At 42.4% G+C, this 15,265-nt stretch overlaps 1 protein-coding gene across 6 annotated transcripts in view; it reads right to left on the minus strand.

Annotated features, from left to right (window-relative positions):
• Positions 1–14,615, minus strand: part of CA10 (carbonic anhydrase 10) — a 202,178-nt gene extending 187,563 nt beyond the window's left edge. Inside the window, exons 1-2 of one of the 6 annotated variants that reach the window (XM_050714394.1) lie at positions 14,514–14,615; positions 13,407–13,892 (exon numbers count right to left, since the gene is read on the minus strand). In XM_050714394.1, the coding sequence (XP_050570351.1) occupies positions 13,407–13,467 (61 nt within the window). In that variant the 5' untranslated portion in view covers positions 13,468–13,892; positions 14,514–14,615. Of the gene's footprint in view, positions 1–13,406; positions 14,005–14,513 lie in introns of those variants that run through there. The other 5 variants (XM_035558913.2, XM_035558909.2, XM_050714395.1 and 2 more) reach the window with 5 other exon arrangements.
• Between the last annotated feature and the right edge of the window lie 650 nt (positions 14,616–15,265).

Consider the following 15,265-nt stretch of genomic DNA (forward strand, 5'->3'; position numbering starts at 1 on the left):
TAGATGATAATTTAAGCATGCTTCCTGTTAAAGAGTAAGTTACGTTGTGTTTTAAACAAACACCAAAATCTAGTTGTTTAAAGCTAGACTGTTGTCATTATTTATTCAATCAAAACCCATTTCATCTTCTGTATGTCATGTAGAAATTGCATCTACACCAATCTGGCAGGCACCAGGTACTCAACTCCTTTCATCAAAGGAAATCGTATTTAAAAGAATGTATTTTACATTCTCCTATAACAAAATCAAACTCTTTTTTTTTTAATTACACTTTTAGAATGGAGTGTTTCAGAAAATTACAAACACTTGAAAGCCAAAACAATTCCAATTTGCAACTTTAAGCACAGATGTGGTAAATAGGGCCCAAAACACATAATAAGGGCCTCCATCACTCTGCTTCTCTAATATAAAACCATCCATTCAAATTAAATGTCCCCAGAACTCTCCCAGCCACTATCAATCTGATTTCTTCTGCATGCTGTTCCCTCTCCCCTAGTTCCAGTCCCCTCCATATTGTACTGATGAAGACCTGATAAAGCTCTCTTCATGCCTCTTCTTTATAGATCCCCGCTGAAACCCAAACCACTACACTGTAGTGCCCAAAATTTCCTCATATCTCTCTAAATGGATCAACCATTTCCTCATTGCTTTCCTCTTATTTTTTATACATTGTTTTTCATTTGAAGAAAACTTCTTACACCTGCACAGAAATAAGTACTGAAATTAAGCCTAGCCAGGCTAGATCTCTGGGAACAGCCCTGAGCCCTACTAATCCAAATCCTACACTGTTTTAGAAAATAAAATTTCCGCAAAGCTCTAACTAATTTTGCATTTTGCTACATCTTCAAATGCCAATGAAATCCACCTGAAGGTGGATTTCCACCAGAGGGTGGTGAAATCCACCAGCACTGTTAGCGACAGACAGACTGAAGAGAGGTAGTGGATATTTTGACAGTTAGGAGCAGTGACCACCACTTCCTTGTACCAAGGAAGTTAAAGCAAGATCTAGTTTCTGTTGTTCTTACTTGAGCCTCTACTAATAACAACTCATCTCTAAACAAAGTAAAACTTTCTTTCCACATTCATTTAAAATGATATAAACTTTTACTGTGCTATAGAGTAATATAAATAAAAATGTATAAATTCACTTCCATTCAGGAAAAGCCCAGATCAGCATCTCAAAGAGCAATAAATAATGGGATACTACTAACACCAAACATCAAGAAAGACAGTTAAAAACATTACAAACCGTATCTCAGTAACCTAACAATCTATAGGTTCAGTCAATTTAAAAGATCTAGGAACAGAGGTTTAGTGGATTAGTAACAACAGACCATTAATCTCTGCAGCCTCAATTTTAATCCAGTAATGACCAAAGTGATTGAAAATCATTCTGACCACATGACTAGCAAAGCTTCTAAGCATGGTTCTCTCACATACCGGAATCCCACAGCAGAGGTCACAGGGTGTTTTTAATGGGACTTTTTACCACGAGACCTCTACTTAATACTTGACTAAACTCAATGCCAACATTTTTGGCAGAGTAATTCCATTGCATACTACCTCTAGGAACTAGGAGCTGATCTGAAGCTTCTATTTTAGACTTTATTTCAGTCTATATTAGCAAAGCTTGTACTTCCCCACCCTCCCCCCGGCAGAATATCCAAAACACATTTGTGTAAAACAAATACATTTTTGTTTCTACGTAAGACTTTTAATCAATGTGTAGGTATTGACGACTGTCATTCCAAGCAAATGCCAGGAGATTATTTCTGTACCATTTATATAGTATGAGTGAAAGTAACATCCAAAACACTTAAGAGTTTTTTAAATGAACTAGTATTATGCTATGTACTCTGTTATTATACCTAAGAATGCTCTATTTCCAAGATTTTAGGTTCTGGGGTATTTAGTGACTAGAATCAATTTTTAGATGTCAAGCAATGTGATGATATTATGTGATCAAGATACAACTTCATCTTTTGGTCCTCCAGAGCAATTACCAGGAAATCAGTAAAGCAGCCATTGAAAGGGAGACCTTTCAGAAACGATTTATATTCCACTGTTATGTGCTGCGTTCTGAAATCTGAGTCACAAGCTCTTTTTCAGGAGCATTAAAAGGAAGATGATGACTATCTTGTCAGATATGCTCTTTTAATACTGTGAAGTAAGGAAGTATTTAAAAACATGAAGACATAGAAAGTCCCAGTCACAAAGAGTAATGAAGTTAAAATGGGAGAGGTAGGAGCACAAGTTATCAGAGTTATGTTTTTGTGTAGCACCAACTAAAACCAAAGCAGGATAACGGCTGGAGAAGAAAAAGGAGAAAGTTTGCAGGTTCCAAGCCCTTCGATAGTCACAGCCCAAATACTTAAGTATGATGTAAATATATTATAGAGCTTTATCTATCCATTTTTATAAATAGTGCAATAGTTAGGTAAACTTTCTTACCACAGTATAAATTTATTCTTAACACCACATATGAAGCCTGACCTCATTTAAGACATGAAGAACTTTTCAATTGATACATACTGACTATGCTACCACCTTCCCTCAGGAGTAGATAGGCAGTATTTGGTTTGTTTTGGTAACAGACAGAGGGATAGAATGAACCACACTTTTTTTATATATTCCCCATGAGAAGTTCCCTGTATCAGCTTGACTAAACTCTGCTTTTGCAATTTAGACCATCCCAGCTGCTTGCACAAAATTGGCATGAGGTTTACCCAGGCACCACTGTTCAGCACCCAGTATTGTGGGTCTTCCCTCATCACACAACCCAGCAGTGCACACAGGCAGCCCCACAGCCCATCCCTCCAGCAGGCACATAGGCAGCCCCACAGCCCAGGTCTCTACACAGGATGTCCTCTTTATATCAGTACTTGAGGTCTGATCAAAATAAATTTAAAATTTGTACTGGAAAATAAGTGGAACAGAAAGTCACACATGAAAATGATTGTGTACTGTCACCCATCTCTTGCTATTTTTGTTTTTGTTTACCACAGTCTAGGGGTAATCTATTTACTGTTGTGAAAAATGGCATCTGTATCATTCAGGGCATCCATATAGAGAGAGTTAACTAATTACAATGCAAATAATTTTAATCCTGATTGTACTCTCTCTTGCTATGTTAGTCATACTAGAAAAGTCCACAACTTGACTTTACCACACAAAGAACTAATATGATTTTACCTAGATCAAAACTATTTTCTATACAACTGTTTAACTTAATCAGCGATTATGAAAATTTCTGCTCATTTTAGCTGGGCATTTCCAAAGATTTTGCATTACTCGTTTATGATACCACTGCTAGTCCTTGATTCAGCAAAGCACTTAAGCACATCCTTATTCTAAGTTATTTTACACAATTGCATATTAAGACTCAGATGCAGCAAAACAATTAAGCATGTCTTTTACGCTTTGCATTTTGCTGAATCTATGTATTAATGTATACCGATAAAATCTAAAAAGGATGAATAAGTTTTTAGCTGACAAGTATGAAAACACATTAATGTTACCTAATAAAGTTAAATCGTATTATTTATTACTCTATATTGCATCCCTTTCCATAGTGAGCTAAATACCTGTGACTCTAGAGCAAAGACACAATTACAGACTGGCAAAGATGAATTGTTAACACCTTGGAGAGAGCCAAGGGGTTTACTGAGGATAAAAATTATTCATCTGCAGGTAACTTTAAATCCCACTTGCAATTACTAACTGCCTCAGGATCATCTGGGCAAATGAGAGAAGACTGGAGTCCTTGCAGATTATTTTGCTTTCCAGCAGGCATGAAAACTTACTACAACAATAAGATACCACTTATAAATATGAATATTAACAAAAAATATATATAAATAAATGGTGAAGCCAGGCGAATATACTGGAAAATAAAAAGCAGGAGTTAAGACATCATGAGCAAAATGCCCTGAGATGAGGCCACAAAATAAATTCACATATATATATGCACAGCATATCCAGTAACTAGAGTAGTAAGTAAAGGAATCTGTTGGTCTGCTGATACCATGAACTCCAAAGAAAATGTAGGGCCAGAATCTGTGGTGCCCTCAACCTTCTGTTGTTGCTTACGCCAGCACAACGCAGATGTGAAACATGAGGCATGAATGTAGGTGCTGCACTTCAAGGAACCTGTTCATTACTCCTAGTCACAATAAAAACTTAAAAGAGGCCAACTGAATGAATGTTAAAAAATTTAAGCAGAATTTAAATAACATGTTTATGGAAGAACCTTGTAATACAGGACTGAATTTTACCTTAGTAATACACTAATTCCTGGAAAGCATGCAAACCAATTTAAGTTAAACTCTAATTGATGTGATTCTTAAATACACCATAAATGTACTTCCTCATACCTTCACTGCTAGTATTATGAAGAAAAAAAATACCTTCTAATGGACAGGCAGAGAGAGGAGGAGGGATCCAGACCCTGAGAGAACACACCAGGCCCCATGCCGTGACTGTTGCATGAAGCCATGCAAGTTTAAACACCAAGGATAATTATGGTCTGAATTTTTGGGTAGACCTATGTGGAGCCAGGAGTTGGTCTCAATCATCCTTACGTGTCCCTTCCAACTGGGGATATTCTATGATTCTATGATAAATCTAGCTGAAGCAAACTACATGAGGCAAAGGAGCAGAAACTACCACAAGCTCATAGCCCTTCAAGTTTTAGAAGTTTGGAAATGGTTATTTTATGTTTCTCTGGGGCAGATTTGCCTGGTTTTCATAATCCAGCTGCAGCTGTCCCCCTTCCAGTCAGAAATCGAGAGACAGCTTAGTATGTACCTCACAGAAACTGTTTCCAGGAAGATGTTTCTAGAAGGCATTTGCAAGCACAGGAAGTGCCACAGGGGGCAGTCACCTGCCTGTGGGGCACAGTGTCCCTGAGGTGAACAGCAAGTCCAAGGAGAGCCACGCAGGGCAGCCACCCTCCTGCCATCACCAGGCACAGCTGTGGCAAGGAGAGGAGACATGTCCCTAGCGAGAAGGTCCGCTGTCAAGCCGATTAATCCAGTCAGTGAGGCGAGGTGAGGTGAGGAGCGGCAGGGTGCGCATGGCTGAGGGGCATGCGGGGGGCTGAGGTTAAAGGCATTTAGTTCTGAGCCACAGAGGCACCACACGTGGCTTCTCTTGCCACAGCAGTCTGAGCCAAGGCTATGTGGCTGTGTAGGATCAGAAATGACGTGGAAGGGAGAGGCAGATCCTGGGGGTGTTGGGGTGAGGCTGCAGAGCCCGTGGGCTTGCCCCCCAGGGCCTGTCAGCACCTTCTCTCCTGGCTCCGGCACCCACAGGCTCCCTCATTTCACTGAGGTGATTCAGTGTCAGAGCCTGACCAGAAACAAGGTTTAAGAGTAATTCAAGTGCTTCAAGGTGCAACTGAGAGTGAAAATGAATTGTAATTAAATATTTATATTGCTGTTGGGAGACTTGTCACACATTTTACCTCAGATTCTCTGTTGTGGAAGTGTGACCAACACTACTTACTATCTGCAAATTCTTCCAAGGTTTACGAATGAACCACACCATTGTTTTTTCTTTTTTATTGAAGTACAACCCAGTCTCTTCCCATCCATTACTTTCATTCTTGGAAAAATCCAGGCTGCACAATCCCATTCAGACAAATCTGCTGACAGTGGCTGTTCACACCCTCCCAAGCATCAAACACCTTTTCTTTCAAGCAACAGTTGCCCTTCCTTTCCATAACTAACTGCAGCTTCCCCTATAGGAAATTACATACCTGCAAATGCTATAGCTTTCTACCCATGTATGAACAAATAGCTTATTCTCCATATAATTTCATTTTTAGAGGACTGTGTATGAAAGTATTACTATGATTTACTGCCAGCATGCACCAATCTTCAGTACCACCTTGCTCTTAAAGAGAAAATTAGAATCAGTTTCTTTTTTTCTGCCACAGTGGCAAACGCAAATTAACGCTCCTTCTAGCAGCCCAAGTATGTCATTTGGCCAAACAAAATTTAGCTGTGGCTGTAGCAATCCTTCCCACTCCCTTCAGTTACCCAACTGCCAGAAGAGCTATCAGGCAGTTTGCTGGAAGGCATGGTCATTCTAACATCACTTTGAACGATACAGTTTTCCATACTCAGGCACACCAAAAGGCCTTTCAGTATTGCTCATTATCTTGCAGCATTAAAAAGGCAAATTCTGTAGGAGTCCTGCTATGCTAGTCTTTCTACCCGTGGCAGAACAGAAAAACGCCATTCTGAGGACTATTCTTGAAGCAGAACAGGGCATTATAGTAGTTAACAGTAGGAAAGAACTTAAATTGGAAACAACCCACAAAACTGACAAGATGATTTTGCAAAAAAAACCATTTTCCCTCTAAATCCATCTACTCAAACATTACTTCCAAAAGCTAGAGATGTCAACACATTTAGAGTTTAGCTTCCTCCTCCCTGCATGTGCTTAAAAGCCACTTTGGACCAGACAGTGCACAACTCTGTTCCATGCTTAAAAGCCAGATGACAAACATAGGGTATTCTGAGCTTGATCAAGTTAAGTGCTTGATACAGAAAGGAAGAAAGAATGTCAGAATGAATAGATAACATTATGGATAACACCCATCTTTATTTCATTATCTTGTTAAAAAGTACATTCTAATTATTATTTTTTTGTGAACTACAGCTGCTGTGATATTTTTCTAGTAATAACATTACAAAAGATGACACTGTGGGACATATTAATTTAATATTGTTTTACTACAGAAATACAGATCCACAAATCTAAACCACAAGTACTTTTGTATGGAAAAATACACCAAACAATGAAAGCATCTTTTGTTTAGTTCTGCCCATTGCTTTCATTACTCTGGGTCTGTGTGAACTAATCACCAATCATTTTTCAAGATAAATAAAAGATAAAAGGAAATATTTTAGGGCTGTTGCCCTGGATAGAGCTGTACATGGCACCCCATTGTTCTCAACAGCAGCACGGAGATCTGCCATTTAAAGCTTTTCTCATTGTCAAGCATTAAGTTTTTGAAAGTTGTAAGGCCCAAATCTCATTAACACTAAAGCCATTTATAACATTTTCAGAGTTACAAGGTCTTTTAAAGTGTGTATAAATATAGGTTTCCTTATGCCTTCTTACCTCAACTGTCAACTGCTAAGTACTGCATGAAACCTTTCCCATATTGGTAAATAACATTACACTGCCTATGACACAGCCAGTACTTGCCTGTATCACCAGAAAGGTTACTATGCTACACAGAACATAGGTCTAAAATGTTTTAGTCATCTATTTTTATGACAATAATAACTTCCTATTATATCTTCAAGATCCAGCGGAATTTCAGTGGAAGACCCTTGATAGCTTTTTAACAATCAATGGTTAAATCAGCAATAAAACATTCTACTTTGAATTCAAATGTAAACAGTTTGGGCTATAAATTACCCTATTACCCTGTTTTTAAAGAATGTATTTCCTAATTATTTAGCATTACTGTTTCAATTTATCTATCACAATGGAATTTTGTTCCATTTTTTCTCCACTGTATGGACAGGCACTTTTGCACCTTCTGATGGCATTGAGGGTTGGAACTACGATGATCTTTTAGGTCGCTTCCAACTCGAGCCATTCTATGATTACAATGGAAATACAGTCATACTAGACAATATTGCCTCTAAACAAGTCATTAAAAACTTTGTTGCCTATTTTCTGTTCCTCCCAACATGATGCATAGTTAAGATGAAAGGAAGATAGGATCAAAATAACACTTATCACAGTATGTCAGTGTTGTCCATAACTGTCATCTAGTTTTGTCTAATGCTTGAGCTGGTAATAAGATGATGTTAAACAGGCTTATATAGTCTTCTATTAACAGCCCAGATGGACCGATCTTCATTCTTTGCCATGTTAAGTTTAGCAATAAACAATTGGTAACAGTGAAAACAGCAGTTCACTCCTCATCTAAATGACAGCCTATCAGCCAAGTGGGAAAGCAATGCTTTGACCAATAGCAACAAATCAGAAAATCAGCCTTTTATAGTAGGCAGAATTCCTTGTTCATTGTTATACAAGGAATATTCATAATGCAGATGGCAAGCCCTTTCAGTCCTTGCTGAATTCAAAATCTAGCTGTAACAGACTTTAAAACAAAAACATTTTCAAGGGCAAAATTTCTCTCTAACATCAGCTGTATCTTAAAGACTTAAAGAATACCTTTAAATTGAGAGTGCTTATTTGAGTTGGGGTTTTATTCTTGTTTTAAATAATTTTGTTTTGGAGGGTTAGTATCTAGATCAATTGGATTACCAATGAGGCAACACAATGAGGACAAGAGGTCCCTTTGAAAACTGGATATATTCATCACTGAGATTTGGAAAACAATAGCAATGATTACCAGTTTCTTCCCCTCAGTGTATTGGATGGAAAATAGCTCAGCATAATATGTGCAAAACTATTCATAAATGTTCCTTTCTACTACCTTTACATAGGCTAAAAATATTGGTGTTGTTTTGACACTTTAGCGCCTATCTGGTCACGCTCTAGCTGTAAAACTAACAACAAAAATAGAATGATGAAAAACACAGGACACGCACACACAACCACACAAAAAAAAAGTAAAGCAGACATTTATAGGAGACTACAAGGCTATTTCCATAGAATTCTAAAGCAGAAACATCTTCACACCTTTTGAAAAGGCGGCAACATCTCTGAAGTGAGAAAGCATTCAAATGATAAGAAACTGAGAGTCTTTGGATACAACATATGGCCTCCATCCTGTGTTTGAATGTGAGCAGGAGGATTGAGTCCACGTGGATTTTCAGTAACATCAACAAACCCCATGCAAGCATGAAGGTTTGCCCACACACATGAAGCTGTGGAGATAGGATAAAGCAGAAAAGAATACTATAGTGGATCGGATGCCAGAAGCTCTTAGGCACCAGATGTACCAGGCTGCATATTCCACATGCCTATGTGCCTAGTGATTGCTTTCCTCTCGCATATATCTGCGCTATGAATAATTTCTTCCCCTAGGATATCGCATTTCTTAACAAAAGTGCCAGAAAACGCTATTTCTATGACATTATTTGAGAATAATTAACGTGGTTTCAACATTTTTGTCCAAACATAACAATGAAGCATTCAGCATTAGCTACCAGTGGACATGAGAGCCTTGGTATTCTCTTCTACAAGCACACATGCTGCCTTGAATTACCTCCAGTTGTACAAGGGCAGGAGAAGAAGAGTTATCAGACCTTACACATCATCATTCAATAGCTAATTCAAGCCCTGGCATAATTTAGAGATCCTATAGGACATCTGTGTTATGCCAGGTAATAAGAGCTCAGAGACCAAAGCAGCAGCAAGATGGAAAATGAAGTGCAGTTGTGCTCCAAGAACACTCATAGACCTCAATGCCAGGAGATGCTCAATACACAGGAGATTCCTTGATACCCAGAAGTTTTTTAATACCATCATAGTTGTTCATGAGACATGATTTATGACTCCTGTGTGTTCTGTCAAACAGGCTGAAGCAGTTATATCATAGAAGGGATGTGCCCCTACCTGACTTAGGATGACAGCAAAGGATGAAAATGCTTTCAAATAATGAGAGCTGTAGGGCTTGCATGAATTTCATCCATATTAGTTCCCACAAGCCAAAACAGTAAGAGATAATATATCAATTCATAGGAAGCCACAAGGATGTTGAACATGCAGGTTCTGTAAATCATTTTGTTGATGGATTAACAGAAAATGTACATAGATATCTTCTTAATCAATGCCTACTATAGTAGCACTTCCTTATTTAAATGAAGTATCCTGCAAGGGTTTGAAAACAGCATTCTGATTTTTATCCTGAAATTGATTTTTAATATGTAGAATCACAAAGGGTGCGCATGGTTTATACAAATGACTATGCAAGCAAATGTGGCAGCCATTAAGGGATCAAAAACATCTCACTTACAGCTGAGAACACTGATGATAATTAATCTTAGGTAGTATTCTCAGCCAGGAAGGATATTTTGGTCATCATACCAACAACTATAATTCTTTTTCTATACAAACAGTATAGTCCCCATGCTATGATTATCTGCATCTTCAACGGAACAACAACCAGAGGGGTCTTAATTCAGCATTCTATCTACAGGACATCTTCACTTCAAATACTCTGTGTTCCCTTTATGCTGTGCTATCATAAAAAGGAACAAACCCTCGAAAATCATAATACAAATCATGACTAGTTTTCCTCAGAGACTACAACTCAAAGGAATAAATATGCATCATGACATGCAAGGAAAGAGAGGGCTTTCATTTCTTTCTAAAGGACAGAAATTGTTTTCTTGGTCCTTCAATTTATTCTTATTTCTTGTTTGCATCTGTACAAAGAAACTAGACTCTCCTTTCAAACAAACAATTTCAAATAGCAAAAGCCTTAATTCAGTATGTCAAGAGAACAAAAATACTCCATTTATGTTCACTGATACATCATTTCCCAAACATACAGGGTAGTAATTAAAAAATATATATATATGTCAATTATCAGTACCATTTCTTCCAAACCAAGCAATCTAACATACACACAGGTAACTGACCAATAAATAATATGTTAGGTATAAAATATTTTGAAAAAATATATACCTCTTTTTAATAGATTAAATTGCTTTCCATATTCTAAGTACTCTGAAGGTACTACCAAAACTTACAGTCTTACAAAAATTCACGCAAGACACCAAAAAACCAATTGTATGTTATATCTTCATTATTTAATCTGATGAAGATACAGTGTAAGTACTACATTCAGCACATTTTATGCGTAAATGTCATGTAAATACATACCAAAAGTGTGACGTTACATCAAACCTATCTTTAATAAATACGTTTACTAATAATGATAAATTACTCATAAGCTAACTTAATAGTCAATTCTGTTCAGTGACTAACATCATCCCTTTGAACAGCAGCCCTTAAAAGGCCCTAGTCCAAATATCCACTGAAATTAGTAGGAAGGCCATTACAGGTTTAAATACACACTGAATTTAGTCTTTGCTAATGTTCAGGAAAGATCCACGCACAGAAGAACAGTCTTCATTGCTGAAACAATTAACTCACTAAGAAAAGAAAAACACTACCATATTCCTTAATTCACATTTCTGTAATTTGCAGCAATGTGCTCAAATAGTGTCTTTTTTAAGAAACATGTTGAATGAACAACCAGTGCTGAAGTGCTAAAAATACATAGTTCTGAAAACCAGTGTTAAGCTGCAGCAAACCTTAAGAGGCTTCATTACACTTTCTCTTACTTCGACTGCTATCCAGACATCCCAGCTATATAATATGCTACAAAACGTAGTGTAAAAAGGATGACAGATACAAAGCATTAGTGCCAGTCAGATATCTACAAATCTTAATCCTTTTCACCAAGATGACGAAGGATTCCTGAAAAAAATAAAAATCCCTAAGAAGAAAAAAAGAAAGGCTAAATGCATGCATTCATCCTGTATGTGGTTTAAACAAATTATCTGAAACCACAGCTTTAACCATGAAGCAAAAACATCCTCATTCACTTATTGAATGTATTCCTCAAAAAAAAAAAACAGAAAGAAAAAGAAAAGAAAAAGAAAAAGAAAACAGGCTGCTTTTAATGCTAGAGGGAGATGGAGGGTGCAGAGATCCCCTGCAGGACTGATCCCACTGTCGGTTTCAGATGCCTGGGTTCCCATGTCTGAAGGTGAGAAAAGGAAGGGGGAAGGTTAGGAAACCCTGGCAGCTAAATGCGTGGCATAAGGACCTGCACAGAATGGGACAGCTTTTTTCTGTCTCGAGATATTACTGTCAGAATGGCCAAAAAAGGGATGAGAGTTTGTTTTTCCATTCTCACTGTGGTACTTACAGAAGTGTGTAATTTGAAGGGAACTGTACAGGTGGCATATCATGCTGAGCTAAATAGGTAAGTGTGAGATTTAAATGACAAGAGGCGGCAGGTTTTGCGGTTCTAAAGAGCGAGAAAGAGAATTATTCTGATGGTACCAGTGGGCACAAGTGGAAGGTCAGCTTGGGGTGCTGCCAGCGTCACCTGGATGGCTGGTGGCAGATGGTGCCGGTCTGTAGGGATAAAAGAAGGACTCGCATACCCCGCAGGCTGAGAGCAACAGAATTTGCTCAGGAATACAAGAAGTTTTGGGGTAGGCACCGGCAGTACAAATTAATGTAGATGCTGCCACCCCAAATGTCAGTACCAGTGTCACCAGTCCAAGGGTTGCAGGGGTGGATCAGCCGGGCAGTGCTGCAGAGAGTGCAGTCAGGCAGGCGCTCTCAGGGCGAGATGCTGCAGGTGCTGCAGGCTAGGTGCTAGGCCAGGCCTGTGTCTGCGCGGTCCGAGGGGAGCTCTGGAGCTCCCTCTCCCCAGGCACCTCTGGGGGGGGCTCTGTGATGCCCACCAGGATGCCCCGCTGCCCCCCTGCAGCGTTCTGCCTGCTGTTGCTCGCGTTCCCATTTCTGGACTTATGCAACAACTCGGGGGCAGCAGCCGCCTGCAGGGAAGCGGAGCAGCAGGAGCCGCAGGCAGCTGAATCCCCACGGGGCTCCCCAGAGTGTCCCAAACTAGAAAACTGGCCATCTCCCCTCCACTGCCTCCTGCAACATAATTATTCCAGCATGACTGACATGACAAATTAACAAGGCAGCCAGGGCTTTTGCAGCAGAAGGGAGTGTTTTCCCCAGGAATAAATTGTTCCAATCCTTTACGCTAGACACCCGGCCGTGCCTATTCATTAATTGGACAAGCTCTGGTGACAACTGAAATTACCTGATTTCTACATACTGGAGAGAGAGAGAGCATTTCAAGCTTAACATGAGAAGCCTAAAGCTGGAATCCCAGCCCCCAAGGCATTCTTTGGATGGGGTTATTAAAATAAAAATCATTTTAAGAGCATAGGCACAGCAAAGCTCCCGTTTAAAAGCAGAGGCACGTTCATTAGTATCATTCCTCCCTTTGCAGTCCCTGAACTGTGGCAGCAGAACATGACAAATCTGCCAATGAACCGCAAACCTTGTAAGATCCACAGATCAACCGAGTTTAAGAACTTCAGGAACTATGAAATTCTGAGAGTACTGTGATGGTGGGATTAATTATCACAGCCATTAGCACATTAGGAATTTTAAGCATCTCCTTAACCAGCACGCCGTGGTTATTTCTTGCAACCAACGTATCATAATCACAAAACAGGCAGTGGAATTAAGGGGGGCACTATGGTTGGGGATTTCTGTCACGTTCCACACATGATATGTTGTTCACGCATTTTTTGACTACTGTTTTGACTTGGATGTAGCCGTACCTCTTGCCCCTTGCTAAGGGAAGCCCTGGGAACCCTGAAGGGTATTTTTCCCCCACACCCGCCTTTTCGATGCCAGTTGCGTACCTGAAATGCAGACGATGAAATTCGCTTGCAGAAGAAAAAGCACCTCCCAAACAATTTCCATCCTCCGATTCTCATGCCAAGTGCATCCCTCGGCGAAAAAAAATAACAAAGATCAATATCGCAGTTTGAACGATCCCAGCAATTTTCCTTTCGGACTTGCAGCCTGTATTCCCCAGATGTGCTGACAACACATGTCCGAGCTCTCTCTCTGTACGGCTCAAGCGAGATCCCTTCCCTTCCTTCGCCCTCCAAAAAAGAGCACGAAGCCGACCGCCAGCACAGGGCTCTTCCTCCACAAGCGAGTAAAAAATCCACCAGATTTCCCAACAAGACATAGACCACAAACCCCAACCGATCCGGTCCGGAGAGTGTCTCTATTCCAGGGCGGCCAGACGCGAGTTACCCCAAACTCCGCACGGCTCAGCGGGGCGCTGCCAACATGCCCGGGGCAGGGAGGCGGCGGGAGAGGGCTTTCCTCCCCGGCTGCTACAAAACGAGCGGAAAAAGATTAATACCCGCTGCAACGCCTTCTCCCGCCCCTAGAGCCCGGGGAGGGCAGCCCGGAGCGGCAGCCGGCTCGGCTCCAGCCCTGCCGGGCTTTTTCTGCAGTCCCAGCGAGCCCAAGCGGCTTTCCGCCGCCCGACTGCAGGGGTCGGGCTTGCCCCGCGTACGGGGCTGCCCTTCCCCGCCTGGGCTGGCCCCGGACCCGGTCCTGGGTCCCCTCCCCGGGTCGCCCCCGCCTGTCGCGGTGGGGCTGGGGGGGTTACATCGGCTCTGCCCCCCCCCCCCGGCGGCTCCGAGCTGCCCCAGCGGGGCAGCTGTTAGCAGCGGGGGCTGGTGCGCAGCGCCGGCCGGCTCCGCTGAGGCTGGCGATATTTTCAAACTTGTTTAAACAAGGAGGGAAAGGAGAGAACGCCGAAAAATAGCAAACTTCGGGCGGGTTTGGCGCTGGGGAGGCAGGCGGAGCGGACAGCCGGGAGTTGGCGAAGTGCTGGCGCTGCAGCGCGGCTGAGCGCATCCCGCACCCGCCGCGCTCCTGCAGAGGCACAGCCCCGCTCCCCGGCCCCAAATAACAGCGTCCCCTGGGGGGGACAACCTCTTACTTACCCCAAATCCTCCCGGCGGTTAGCTCGCTCAGCTCACCCGCTGCGCCCCTGCTGCCCGCGGTCCCACAAGCGAATCGAGGGCAGGCTCGGAGCCGCTTTGCCGCAGCCGCCCCCCGCCCGCCCCCTCGAGCAGCGCGGAGGTACCGGGGTCGGCCGCCCCCCCCCCGGCCCTATCGCCGACTATTCGCCCATCGCCCCCCGGCCGGGAGCGCGCTGCGGGATGCCGCGGGGCGGCAGCGCCGGGCACGGCGGGGGCTCGGCGCGGCGACGCGCACGGGCGGGGGGCGGCGGCGAGCGCGGGGCTCGGAGGAGGCGGCGCCAGGGCGGGGGGGGCCGGGGGGGCTGCGGCGGGCACCGGGCTGCTACGGCCGGAGGTGGGGGGGGACACACAAAAGGAGGAAGGTTCCAGGTCGCATCGGCTGTCCGGCTTCCTAGGGACGTTCTAAGAGCTGCTGCTCACTTTGGTTTAAATGTGGATCCATTTTTTTTAATTATTATTTTTTATGCTTTTTTTTTTTTTTTGCCCCAAAAAAACGAGGGCACCTGGCTCGGGGAGGGGTTGGGCTTCCCTTTCTGCGGAGATAGAAACCGGCAAGGAGCTGGGGAGCCGCGGGGCAGGGGCTGCCCCTGGCAGGCTCCGACCGGGAGGGCGAGAGGGGTCCGGGGATGCCGGCTCGGGGCAGAGAGGGGCACCTGGCTCGGCTTCCACTGCGGGAGCCTTCGTGAGCACCGTGTGACGGAGGGAGGGGAGGG

The sequence above is a fragment of the Cygnus atratus genome, chromosome 18, assembly GCF_013377495.2.
Source record: "Cygnus atratus isolate AKBS03 ecotype Queensland, Australia chromosome 18, CAtr_DNAZoo_HiC_assembly, whole genome shotgun sequence".
Lineage (NCBI taxonomy): Eukaryota > Metazoa > Chordata > Aves > Anseriformes > Anatidae > Cygnus > Cygnus atratus.